The sequence below is a fragment of the Amia ocellicauda genome, chromosome 17 (genome assembly GCF_036373705.1).
Source record: "Amia ocellicauda isolate fAmiCal2 chromosome 17, fAmiCal2.hap1, whole genome shotgun sequence".
In the NCBI taxonomy this organism is placed as follows: Eukaryota; Metazoa; Chordata; class Actinopteri; order Amiiformes; family Amiidae; genus Amia; species Amia ocellicauda.
Genome location: NC_089866.1, coordinates 18,708,749 through 18,721,014, shown reverse-complemented (window position 1 = coordinate 18,721,014; position 12,266 = coordinate 18,708,749). Strand labels below are relative to the sequence as shown.

Sequence of the window (12,266 nt, the reverse complement as noted above, 5' to 3'; positions counted from 1 at the left end):
GTATTTCTATGTATTTGTTCCTATTATACTTCTACAGTCTGGTGTTTCAACCCGGAAATATCATATCACTTCCGGTTTCTCTGTCAGAGCCGGTGTGTTGTTGTTGTTGTTCAGAAAAACATGGCCATGGGATAGTCATATGGACTTATGACGCACAATTCAGGAAGCTCAGCTGCCAAGATGCTGGTATTATTACACAGGTTGCGAGCCGCTAGCTCATGCCGGGGTGTTCAGGGTTTAGGATTATTTCTGACGAACGAGCCGTCCCATTTCAAATGCAACCATTCAGGACTGTGCAGAGCCCTCACCTTGAACGCTAAGGACGCTTCCGCTTCCGTGGAGGTGGACACGAGCCCCCCCAGTCTGTTGGGATGCTCTGAACCGAATCAGAGTGCCTTCACCCCCCTGTTCAAGACGTGTCCACATGGGATCATTTCCAGACGTTTCTGCACTGTATTCAAACATCAAAACTGTTGGAAATGCGGGGCGCTTATGCAAGAAACCCTCCCGGCATTTTTCTGCCCTGCTTGCAAAGTCCTGCAACCACCTGACGAAGACATGGACTACTTTGACATCATGGCCTGGTGAGAAGGCGTGTCGTGTTTGTGTGTCAATCTGACTGCAATGTAGAGCTAATCATTTAATTCTTCGTAAGTTATTATTACCTCACTTTACAGTAACTTCAAAGCTATGTTAGTTGATACATATAAACTGCTTGCATTATTGTAAAGGCTGAATCTGTGCTTTTGCATACAGGATGGCTTGACCATGTGCTACTGACCACAGGTGGGGCTAATAATGATTCTGTCTCTGCACGTCTTTAGTGAGAAATCATTTGCAGTGGATGTCCAGATTCTGCAACAAAAGTACAAGCATCTGCAGCGATCTCTTCACCCGGATAATTTCTGCCAGAAAACGAAGGTAGGCCATGTTTCTAAACAGTTCTACCAAAAATAGCTTTGCATTCATTGACCTTGATCTAAAAAAAGAATTGTATTACTTTTGGGCCACTGAAGAGTCCTTTAACAATTCTAGCTAATTCGAAACTGCCTAATCCAGCAATCAGAATAAATAAACATCACTAAATTTAAATCTAAACCCATGATCTGCTAATGGATTAGTGGAATAATGGAATAGAACTGACAGTCAGAAAATCAGAATTATATTAGAATAATAGAATAGTAAAGGTTTACACTATGAGTCGCCTACAGTGTGGGCTTTTGTCCTGCCATGCTTCTCCTCACTGTCATACAGTTTTGGTTTCAGTCATTTTCTGTAGCCTTAAAGAAGGGCTTCCTTCTGGAAACCTGACCTCTGCCATTTATATGTATAGCTTTTTTCATTTTATTTTTAATTTGTGTCACACCTTATCACTGCTAGACAATAGATTCCTGTCTTATTCATGGTCTCGAGAAAGACTGTATTAGTTCTGAGCACTGTATAAAATAAATACAAATACTGAGCTGTGTGTACAAATTGGCATCATACATGCCATGTACAATATATTTTTGTCTTGCTTTTCCTACCTGCATTGCAATTCAATGTAAGAGTGTAGGACAAAGGGGAGTGTGTCAGTGTCTGAATACGTTTGAAATATCATGTAGATATGACCACCAAATATTCCTGAGGCCATTTTGCTTACATCTACTTAACTCGAAGAAGCCCTGTGCGCTGTGAGAGCTGTTGAGGATATCTCCCCTCCACATCTGAAAGCAGTGTCGTAGATCTCATGTGGACATGGCCAAGGATACGACTCTGACCGGAAACGTGTGCTTGTTGGATTGATGCTCTCCAGGTCCTGTGGAAAGTGCTTGACTGCAGCCCCACTCTGAGGCAGCACTGAGCATGATTCACATTCATTTGGGATACATTAATTATAGCTTAAAATTCATTTTATATCAGTATTTTCTGCAGTTACATCCTTTATGCACTCTGTCAATTGATTTTGTTTATTTGTGTATCTGTTAATAGCACTTCTGCACATATGATCAAGCATGGGAAGAAAATAAGAGACAGATTGTGGTGTGAACTGTTATTGTGTGATGCTGAACAAGTCTGAATGTGTGGAATATTCATTTATCTTGCAGAAAGAACAGGAATACTCTGAAAGCCAGTCTGCCCAAGTTAACAGAGCTTACAGGACCCTTCTTAAGCCATTGAGTCGTGGACTTTATATGGTAAGTTCTGTATTAAATCTTTTTAACGCAATTTAATGTATATCTGGATCAGATATTGTAAATATACTTTACATAAAAGCATTAAAATCGTTGGGTGGTTCCCTTCTAAAGTTGTGACTGGCTTTTTGGAAAGCACTGTGGATGGACTGAATTAATATTGTTTTTCTTTTCAGCTCAAGCTTAAAGGGGTGACTCTGGAAGAAGGTACCAATTCTGGGATAAGTCCACAGTTTCTTCATGAAATTATGGAGATCAATGAGAGGCTGGCTGAATCGCAAAGAGAAGAAGAAACCAGTGACATTGGACTTTTTATTCGAGGTAAAAGAACACTTAAGAATGCTACCATTGAAAGCCAAGGTTGTTATATTGCATTTTTCAGTATTGAACCTTCAAAAAAAAATTACACAGGATATGGAAGTAGAATTGCTGGCAGTATTGATTTCCGTGCCGCTCTGAGAAAGTGAATTTCGTTTATCACCGCGCTTATAAAATGACACATTGTTTTCCTTGAAGTAAAAAATATTACATTATATATAAATCACTATAAAAACATTCATTATGAAACTGTGAGGTGCAATGTATGTGTATTTAAAGCACAGGTTTTTTCGATTTCTGTTTTTCCTCAACAGGTAGATTGCAAGAACTAATTGGAGAAATTAGTGAATCATTCAGCAAAGGTATTGTACTTTATTTTCAGTTTACTACACTGCTTGTTTTTGTATTATTATTCTTCATACATTCAAGCTCGTAGGTGGGAGTCGATGTCTCTTTGGTCTGTAAGGTAGTTGTTGGTCCCTTTTGAAATGCCTTAGGTTCACAATGTGTGAATGTATTAAGTTCTGGTGGGTAAATCTCTAATCATGGGAACCTAGAAAGCCTACACTCCATACAGTGGTCTTATTTTCTCTTACAGAACATGGCATCGACAATAAATTATAATAGCAAAATGTGTTCTTTATTTTTAGGAGACCTTGACAAAGCAAAGGGGCTTTTGGCAGAAATGAAGTATTTTTCTAACATTGAGGAAAAAGTGAAAGAAAAGATTTCCCAGTCCGGATGATTTCCTTTCTACACCGCCTGCTGTCTGATAGTTTTTAAATATTATTTATAATGCTATTAAATAAGAAGACTGTTTTAACTGTAATGTGTATATTTTTGTAAGTGGAAAGAAACATGGCCAGTATGCATTTCTTAGAATTGAGACTTCAATTCCAGTAGAGTGATACAAACGAAAAGCACGTGAGAAGCACAGGTGAAATCACAGCCCAGGACTGTTCCCTGTTTCGTTACTTTAAAGGTAATATGCAACCTGTCATATGTGGTGATATAACATGTTTCTATGACACCCCAACAATCACTTAACTGAATTGTAGACCATCTGATTTAATTTAATGTAAACTGTTGTTACAATGGGGCTGTATGCTGATAAAAAATGCCTTTAAACGGATTTGGAGAAAGAAGTGGATGTGCTATGACCTGAAATAGAAACATTTACTAAAGACTTAAACATATAGCCACCATCCAGCACTTTTCCCTTCCAGACGGCTCATTTATTAAGCCAGTCCTTTCTTCTGTTTTTCTACCTCTCACTTATTTTCATATGCTTTCCTGCTTAGCTGGAGACATTTTCTATTCTGTCTGTCCCATTCCCTCCGCTTCACTGCCACTGCACGAGCTGTCAGAGTATTCGGCTTCACGTACTCAAAATTTCATTAATTAAATGTACTTCACCTTTTCTACTGAACACCTGTGGTTTGAATTGAAGATGGCAGTCCATAAGTGCAGACTGAAGCATATCGAGTATCTGGAAACCTGTGTATGGAGGAAAGGTCACAGATCCCTTCCAATGTGTTCTCCAGTCTCATATAAAATTATAGAAAAAGGCTCAGTACTGAAAACAAGGGGCCAATAATTGTCACTTTCCACAGTTTGGGAAATCAATTTATAGTTTGAGAAATGTGTAATTTGGTTGATTTCCTTATATTATTAATAAAGTACAATATTTTCCACATTTAGGAAAATTATAGTAATGGTGGAGGTGACTGAATATTTGCAAAACCATAGCTTACGCAAAGGTGTTTATGCTAATGACTAAATGGGTAATCGGGCCTCAGAAACTTAATTAATTTCAAGTATTGTTTATTACTGAATCTCTGAAAATGAACCAAGTTTAAATTTAAACCAGATTAATCAGAGGAGAAACATTAGGAACGTGGCGTGGTGCCCAGAAAAGAGTTGAAGAAACACAAGTGTAGGGTTGTTCACTGTATGAAAATGTGCAAATATTAACCAATGCGTGAATAATCCAGCCCTGTTTAAAAATGTTGTCCTGATTAATGCCAACAGAGCCTGGAATGTGAATGCAAATGTGTGCTTCACTAAACAAATAAACAAACACAAAGTCAAGATACTACAGTTTAGTTCAAACTTAATTAACGCAGTTCACCTCCGTCATCATAAGGAATTAACATTTTCTGTGCGAATGTATCTGGGGACCATTGCTTTAAAAGGTCCCATATTCATTAGACCAAGTGTTGAGATTATTTTAATGCATCTAATTTAATTTTGGTTAATGCCCCGCAGGTACAGGAATACATACAGTGAGGGGAAAAAAGTATTTGATCCCCTGCTGATTTTGTACGTTTGCCCACTGACAAGGAAATGATCAGTCTATAATTTTAATGGTAGGTGTATTTTAACAGTGAGAGACAGAACAACAACAAATAAATCCAGAAAAACGCATTTCAAAAAAGTTATAAATTGATTTGCATCAATCAGCAAGATTTCTGGCTCCCTCTCTTAAAGGGAGTGCTCCTAATCTCAGCTCGTTACCTGTATAAAAGACACCTGTCCACAGAAGCAATCAATCAATCAGATTCCAAACTCTCCACCATGGCCAAGACCAAAGAGCTGTCCAAGGATGTCAGGGACAAGATTGTAGACCTACACAAGGCTGGAATGGGCTACAAGACCATCACCAAGCAGCTTGGTGAGAAGGTGACAACAGTAGGTACGATTATTCACAAATGGAAGAAACGCAAAATAACTGTCAGTCTCCCTCGGTCTGGGTCTCCATGCAAGATCTCACCTCGTGGAGTTTCAATGATCATGAGAACGGTGAGGAATCAGCCCAGAACTACACGGGAGGATCTTGTTAATGATCTCAAGGCAGCTGGGACCATAGTCACCAAGAAAACAATTGGTAACACACTACGCCGTGAAGGACTGCAGCGCCCACAAGGTCCCCCTGCTCAAGAAACCACATGTACAGGCCCGTCTGAAGTTTGCCAATGAACATCTGAATGATTCAGAGGAGAACTGGGTGAAAGTGTTGTGGTCAGATGAGACCAAAATCGAGCTCTTTGGCATCAACTCAACTCGCCGTGTTTGGAGGAGGAGGAATGACCCCAAGAACACCATCCCCACCGTCAAACATGGAGGTGGAAACATTATGCTTTGGGGGTGTTTTTCTGCTAAGGGGACAGGACAACTGCACCGCATCAAAGGGACGATGGACGGGGCCATGTACCGTCAAATCTTGGGTGAGAACCTCCTTCCCTCAGCCAGGGCATTGAAAATGGGTCATGGATGGGTATTCCAGCATGAGAATAACCCATAACACACAGCCAAGGCAACAAAGGAGTGGCTCAAGAAGAAGCACATTAAGGTCCTGGAGTGGCCTAGCCAGTTTCCAGACCTTAATCCCATAGAAAATCTGTGGAGGGAGCTGAAGGTCCGAGTTGCCAAACGTCAGCCTCGAAACCTTAATGACTTGGAGAGGATCTGCAAAGAGGAGTGGGACAAAATCCCTCCTGAGATGTGTGCAAACCTAGTGGCCAACTACAAGAAACGTCTGACCTCTGTGATTGCCAACAAGGGTTTTGCTACCAAGTACTAAGTCGAAGGGGTCAACTACTTATTTCACTCATTAACATGCAAATCAATTTATAACTTTTTTGAAATGCGTTTTTCTGGATTTTTTTGTTGTTGTTCTGTCTCTCACTGTTAAAATACACCTACCATTAAAATTATAGACTGATCATTTCTTTGTCAGTGGGCAAACGTACAAAATCAGCAGGGGATCAAATACATTTTTCCCCTCACTGTATAGGATGAGTCTTCAATGTATTTCAAATGATATTTCCCTATATAAGGGGGCTGATTCTACAGAAATCCATTAGCTGTGGCTTTAATTCTCTGGCATTTTAATATGCATATCCATGCAGCATATATAATTGCTTTATTTTTCTCATCCAAACAAAACAAGTAGTAACCACTTTAATTATACAAATCACCTGACAGTATCTAATGATGAGACCTGGGCTGAGATTAAATCAAAACTTTGACCCACCTGCTAATCAAAAACTACAAAACGACTTAGTTGTGGCTTCATTTTTAGTAAGATGCCAGTTTTATACTTTTTTTCTTCTCAAATGGGGGAGAATTAGAATTAATAACTGACTTCTGTTTCTGTGTAATGAGATGGTTTGATAGCTTCATTACATTATACTGATCCGCACATATTGCGATAGCTTAAATACAGCAAGCTTTAGAATTGAACCAAATAATGAAGTGCCACTCTGAAATGTTTGTAAAATTTGTAGTTTCTGATGGAACAGTAGCTGATAATAAGGTGAAAAAACTCTTTGTGAACGAGGGAAATCCCCGACTCAGGCTGTAGAGGGAATCATGTCACTTACGAAGTGTGAGGAACAGATGTTGCAGTCGACAGAAAAGCACTGTCCAGTAATATTGTACATTCTAAATCCCATTTATTTATAATTGAAAATGTAGCTGGATACAGTTACTCATACCTTTATCTCCTTTTAAATGTTTATTGATTACAAGTGGCGACAGCAGTCATATTCACTTCCAGCCCAGTCTGACTAGAGAAACATCAACACAGGCCCGGCTACTGGCATAGGGGAATAAGGCAGTCGCCTAGGGCACCATCTGTCATAGGGGCGCAGACTGGCGAAAACAAAATAAAATATTTAAGTTGCTGATGCTCTACAGGCACCTCCTCCCTCCCTTCCTTGTGAATCGCAATTTGTCTCCAAATATTACTCATTCTCAACACAGTACCTGCTTTGTTTCTCCCTCAAAACAACCACAACAACAACACCGTTGCAATGTTGACAAGGTAAGTGCGGAACGACGGTAGTGAAGAGGACGTAAGTCTTGGGATGACTGAGCAGCCAGCATTGCAGTGCGAAACAGTTTACACATGTAATCGCAGACAATAACAATAAAAAGATCATCAAAACTGTTGCTGTGCAGGGGTGAAAAATGGAGGAGGAGGAGGGGAAAAAATCTCAAAACAGAGGTAGATCATCATGACTGTTCAGGCTAGTTTATCTAATCTAGGTTTGACAACATCTGTGCGATCTGCGGCCAGCAGCATGACCAGCAGCCCTGTCTACGGCCATCCCAGGAAACGGGCTTTCTGTTGCCTTTCATGGCACTATTTCTCAGTAATTCCTGGCTATAACGTTGGAAAATTAACTTCATTGCTTTACATTATTTTATTGTCTACTCTGTCATAATTTGCACTTCCTTTCAAAATATCGGTCCATTTCCACCTTCCTCTGTCACCAATAAGTTTTGGACACAATAAAAAGCTAAATGGACATTTCATATTATGTTTTATCTAAATACTGACGAAGTTTTATGATGATTAAATGATTAGCAAGTTGTCCTGTCGCCCCCTTTCTGTGGTCCATGCACCAATCACAATCATAGATTATTTCTTTTTTTTTTTTTTTTTTAACCCCTTGCAAGTAGGAAATCTACCTGCCAAGATCAAAGATCGGCATTTCTCTGCCCCCGCCACTCCCCCAAGCGCATTGCAGGCTGACAGGCAGCATAGACACATCGCTGTGTGCACACAAAAGACCAAATCCGACCATGAGCAAAGATGACATGCACATAATCCTTTGTAACAAAGTTTCCCCAAGCCACATGGGCCCTTTGCTGGACTCAAGCCCCGGTAAGCCCTTGTATTAAGTAAGGCCTGCTCATGACAGACATTTGACTGTATGTGCTTTGTGTATAATACATGTGTACAAACAGTGTCTAAACTATTGCAGAACAAAGCACAGCTAATGTGTCATGTAGCTTTCTGTATTTTTAAAGTAATATTTGTTTATGTATCTAAGATATATGGGATGTATTAAAAAAAAATGTTAGTCTGTAATCAATATATTTCTTTGATAAGTTACAGAAAATTACATGACATTTTTCTTGGTATGGGGGCCAATTTTACAGATGAGAAATGTAAGGTTCACAACACTTCTACTATATATTTAAAATATGTATTTGTTCTGTTTGGCGCCCTATGCCTCTATTTATTTAACAGAAAACTATTTTTCCCCCCTGTGTTGCTCTATTATTTATAAAATACAGAATGTTTACATGACATGTAAGCTGTGCTTTTGCAATATAATGATGGCATGTGCATAAAACATTATTACTCATCGTCTGCAGCTGCTTGGGCTTCCCAGCATGCAAACTTCACCACGCTAATCTTACACTTAAACATTTTGACAAGCAGCAACTGTGAATCTAGGATAATAATAAAAATAGAATAGAAGGGATGTGTGTATTTTTTTCCCTCTCTCTTGCTGAAAGAATAAAGATTAATTATGAAAAACCTGTAATGCCTGAAGAACTGGGAAAAAAACACTCAAAGTGAAAACTATTACATTTACTGTATATTGCTATCACAGGAATAAGTCAGATCCCCTCTAATTGTACTTATGAACAGAGTTTTTTTTTTTTTTTTTTTTTTTTTTTAACTTATGTGTATGTGTCCTCTTCACCTTCTTGACTGGAAAAATGCCTCCTGGCCTACTAGACAAGTAGGCACCCCCACATGAAATAATCATAATTTAAGCAGAGGATAATGAATGTATATGCTTTAAGATAGTAACAATAAAAGGGGATTGGTGTTACCCTCTTTCTTAATGAGCTGAACTCTGTTACGCAATGTTTTATTCCACATTAGGGGTAGTTTGATTGCTTTGATTGACTGACATATTCACTGACTGGCAGATACTCTGTGATGGGGCTTGAATTTCAAGTAAATTCTTAAGATTTCTTCAGTAACTATGAAGAACTGTCAGCCACATGGCAGTTCCCCTCCTCAGTATGGTTTATACCATGGCATACAAATTACAAGACTAGTATCTTATTCACTTGATCTGAACCTCTGGCTATTCACTTGAACTGAACCTTGTGTAATGAGCAACAGCCTTGCTGAGTGCCTGCAGTGGAGCTGTACAAGGGGAAAAATTGCACTAATTGGCAGCCAAGAAAGGCTAGACTCTGTTCTTATGAAGCATTTTAAATGGCAGGTTCACTGTGTTTGGGAGGCTTGTGGCTGCATGTGATTTAACTTGAAATGTTTTCATTTTTTTTCAAAGAGTCTATGAGCCTTTCTAAGTATTTCTTAAGGGGATCCCTTGGTTCGTGAGCAAAAGCAGAGTAAACACTACACGCTTTCCATTAGACTACACCACTGCTTTAATTCCATTCATTAATCTTTGTAAGAAAAAACATCTTGTTGCAATAAATCACAGACTTTATCTTTAATACTTTAAAAATGATATCTACAAACATGAGCCCAGCACGTACATTACAATCAATTGCGGAGCAGATCCATAAACAAATTGTTTGGGACTGCATGGTTGGAAAACAGCTGTTAAATTCATTAACCTTACCAGTGAGAGATGGATATGTCATCAGAACTAGTATGAGTAGATGTCTGGGCAAGATTTTGAATTTTGATTTTGAATTCTCCAGATTGTATTTTCATTGTTCTCATCATGACGTTTGTCCATCACACTAACTTTAAGGATATCAAACTGAACTTCATTCATATATGAAAATATTAGTTCCAAAATTTAGATTCAATTATTACTAAATTTTATTGGAAGAATAAAAAACCTCGGATTAAGTTAACCACACTACATAAAAGTAAACTACAAGGAGGTATGGATGCACCAAATTTGTATCATTACTACCTGGCTAACCAACTACAATATATTACAAAATGGCTATACTTAAATAAACAGATCAATCCCTGGATAGTAATTGAATGGTTTGTATACAAATACATTTTAATTAACGACTTACCTTTCATAAGCCCAACTGTTAAACGTCATAACTGCTTTAAGAGCACTGTATTTTCCACAACCCTGACAACTTGGTGGAAAATTTACAAAAACACGAATTCTACCATGACACCCTGCAAATTCAGGTCTAATCCGGACTTCCTGATTAATAAAACGTCAATAGTTTTCAGCATTTGGAAAAGGAAAGGCATCACACATTTACATCATATATTTGAAAATAATAACCTCCTTGCATTCAATGATTTGGAACAGAAGTTTGGTATCGGTAAAGAACAATATCTCCAATATCTTCAATTTAAAAAATGTTATCAAATCAAAAACTAATATAATCAATAACAATTTACAACCCCCCATTTTATGGAATCAATCGACAAATTAACCCTCTTCAAGAAACCATTATCAAAATGATATCTCTTATCGAAAAATGACTCCTCAATAGCTCTTCCAATCGGCGACTGGGAAGAAGATTTAGCAATCCACACTGATACCAGCTTCTGGACAAAAATCTGCAAGAATATATTTATAATGAGTAATAACACGCTCACACATCTGATACAATACAAAGTCATTCACAGAAGGCACATTACCCAGCACAAAATGTTTAGAATGGGTTTCATAGAGTCTGAAACTTGTTCACACTGTACACTGAACACCCCTGACAATTACTGTCATGTCCTTTGACTCCGTCCACTGACTGAACACTAATGGCAAGAAGTGATAAACAAAACATCTTTTATGGGCTGCAGTCCATCCACATGTCTACTCAAAGACCTAACCACACTCAACCTCCCTGAACAAAACCCCACTCAAGTTCTCATAGTGTTAGCTACTGCCAAGAAGACCAAACTCCTGAACTGGAAAAGCGGACACAAACTTAGCATCACACAACGGCTAAACCTGTTAACAGATTATATTACACAGAGAAAAAACATCACCACCAACAATAACCAGCAAAATAGATTTAATGAAACTTGGGCACAATTTCTCAATTATTTCCATTTACCATTGTAACTAATGCTTTATGCACACACACACACACACACACACACGACCCCAAACAGTCTGTTAAACTTTATTTTTATTTATCTATTTATTATTTTATAATTTATTTATTATTATTTGTATTTATTTTTGTGTTTGTGTTCCCTTTTTCTTTTTTATGCTTAGACATGAGTGATACATCTCAACTGGCCTCCTATATGCACACAATTATATGTTTGTATCTTAGTTTGTCAATGTGTCATTGGTCCATCTCTCTGTTTTTCTGTCTGTCTGTCTGTCTAATTGTCCACCTGTTGATTCAATTGTTTGTTTATTCTGCTGGTTGTTTGTCTTGCTGTCTGTCTCCTTGAATAGATTGTTGATGCACTCAATTTGATGCTGGGGTGGAAGGTGGGTAATGGGATGGGGAGAGAAACGGCTCCATTTGATGGGAACATGGGTCATTGCAGGGATAAAACTTAGTAACCGGGACTAAGCAGACACATCCCCATAGTCGGACACCCCCATACAGGAGCCCAGGTTGGCCATGGATGGTCTCGGATGGGTAGGGAAGGGTAGTAGGGGAAGGTGGGTGGAAGAGGGTGGGGTGAGTTTAGAGGGGTCGTTGGGACACAATAAAAAAAAAGAAACAATGTACATTATGTTATGTTCCAACCATTCCAACCAGAATGTTTTAGTGTATGACCTGAAGCAACTTTGTTCTTATTTTTTTGCAGGAAAAATATCTGGGGCTATATCCCTTGGTACATTTTAAATGTTGTGTATGCAAAATCTTGCATCCAAGTACTGTAATATGTACACACACAAACACAATATACTTCAATATACACTCACCTAAAGGATTATTAGGAACACCATACTAATACTGTGTTTGACCCCCTTTCACCTTCAGAACTGCCTTAATTCTACGTGGCATTGATTCAACAAGGTGCTGAAAGCATTCTTTAGAAAT

At 38.5% G+C, this 12,266-nt stretch overlaps 1 protein-coding gene across 2 annotated transcripts in view; it reads left to right on the top strand.

Annotated features, from left to right (window-relative positions):
- The first annotated feature begins 79 nt into the window (after nucleotides 1-79).
- The window catches only part of hscb (HscB mitochondrial iron-sulfur cluster cochaperone), a 48,454-nt gene continuing 36,267 nt past the window's right edge, over nucleotides 80-12,266 (top strand). Inside the window, exons 1-6 of one of the 2 annotated variants that reach the window (XM_066690166.1) lie at nucleotides 83-584; nucleotides 825-921; nucleotides 2,088-2,177; nucleotides 2,351-2,495; nucleotides 2,807-2,854; nucleotides 3,143-3,321. In XM_066690166.1, coding sequence (XP_066546263.1) covers nucleotides 148-584; nucleotides 825-921; nucleotides 2,088-2,177; nucleotides 2,351-2,495; nucleotides 2,807-2,854; nucleotides 3,143-3,237 — 912 coding nt within the window. In that variant the 5' untranslated portion in view covers nucleotides 83-147 and the 3' untranslated portion in view covers nucleotides 3,238-3,321. Of the gene's footprint in view, nucleotides 585-824; nucleotides 922-2,087; nucleotides 2,178-2,350; nucleotides 2,496-2,806; nucleotides 2,855-3,142; nucleotides 3,322-12,266 lie in introns of those variants that run through there. The other variant, XM_066690165.1, reaches the window with a different exon arrangement.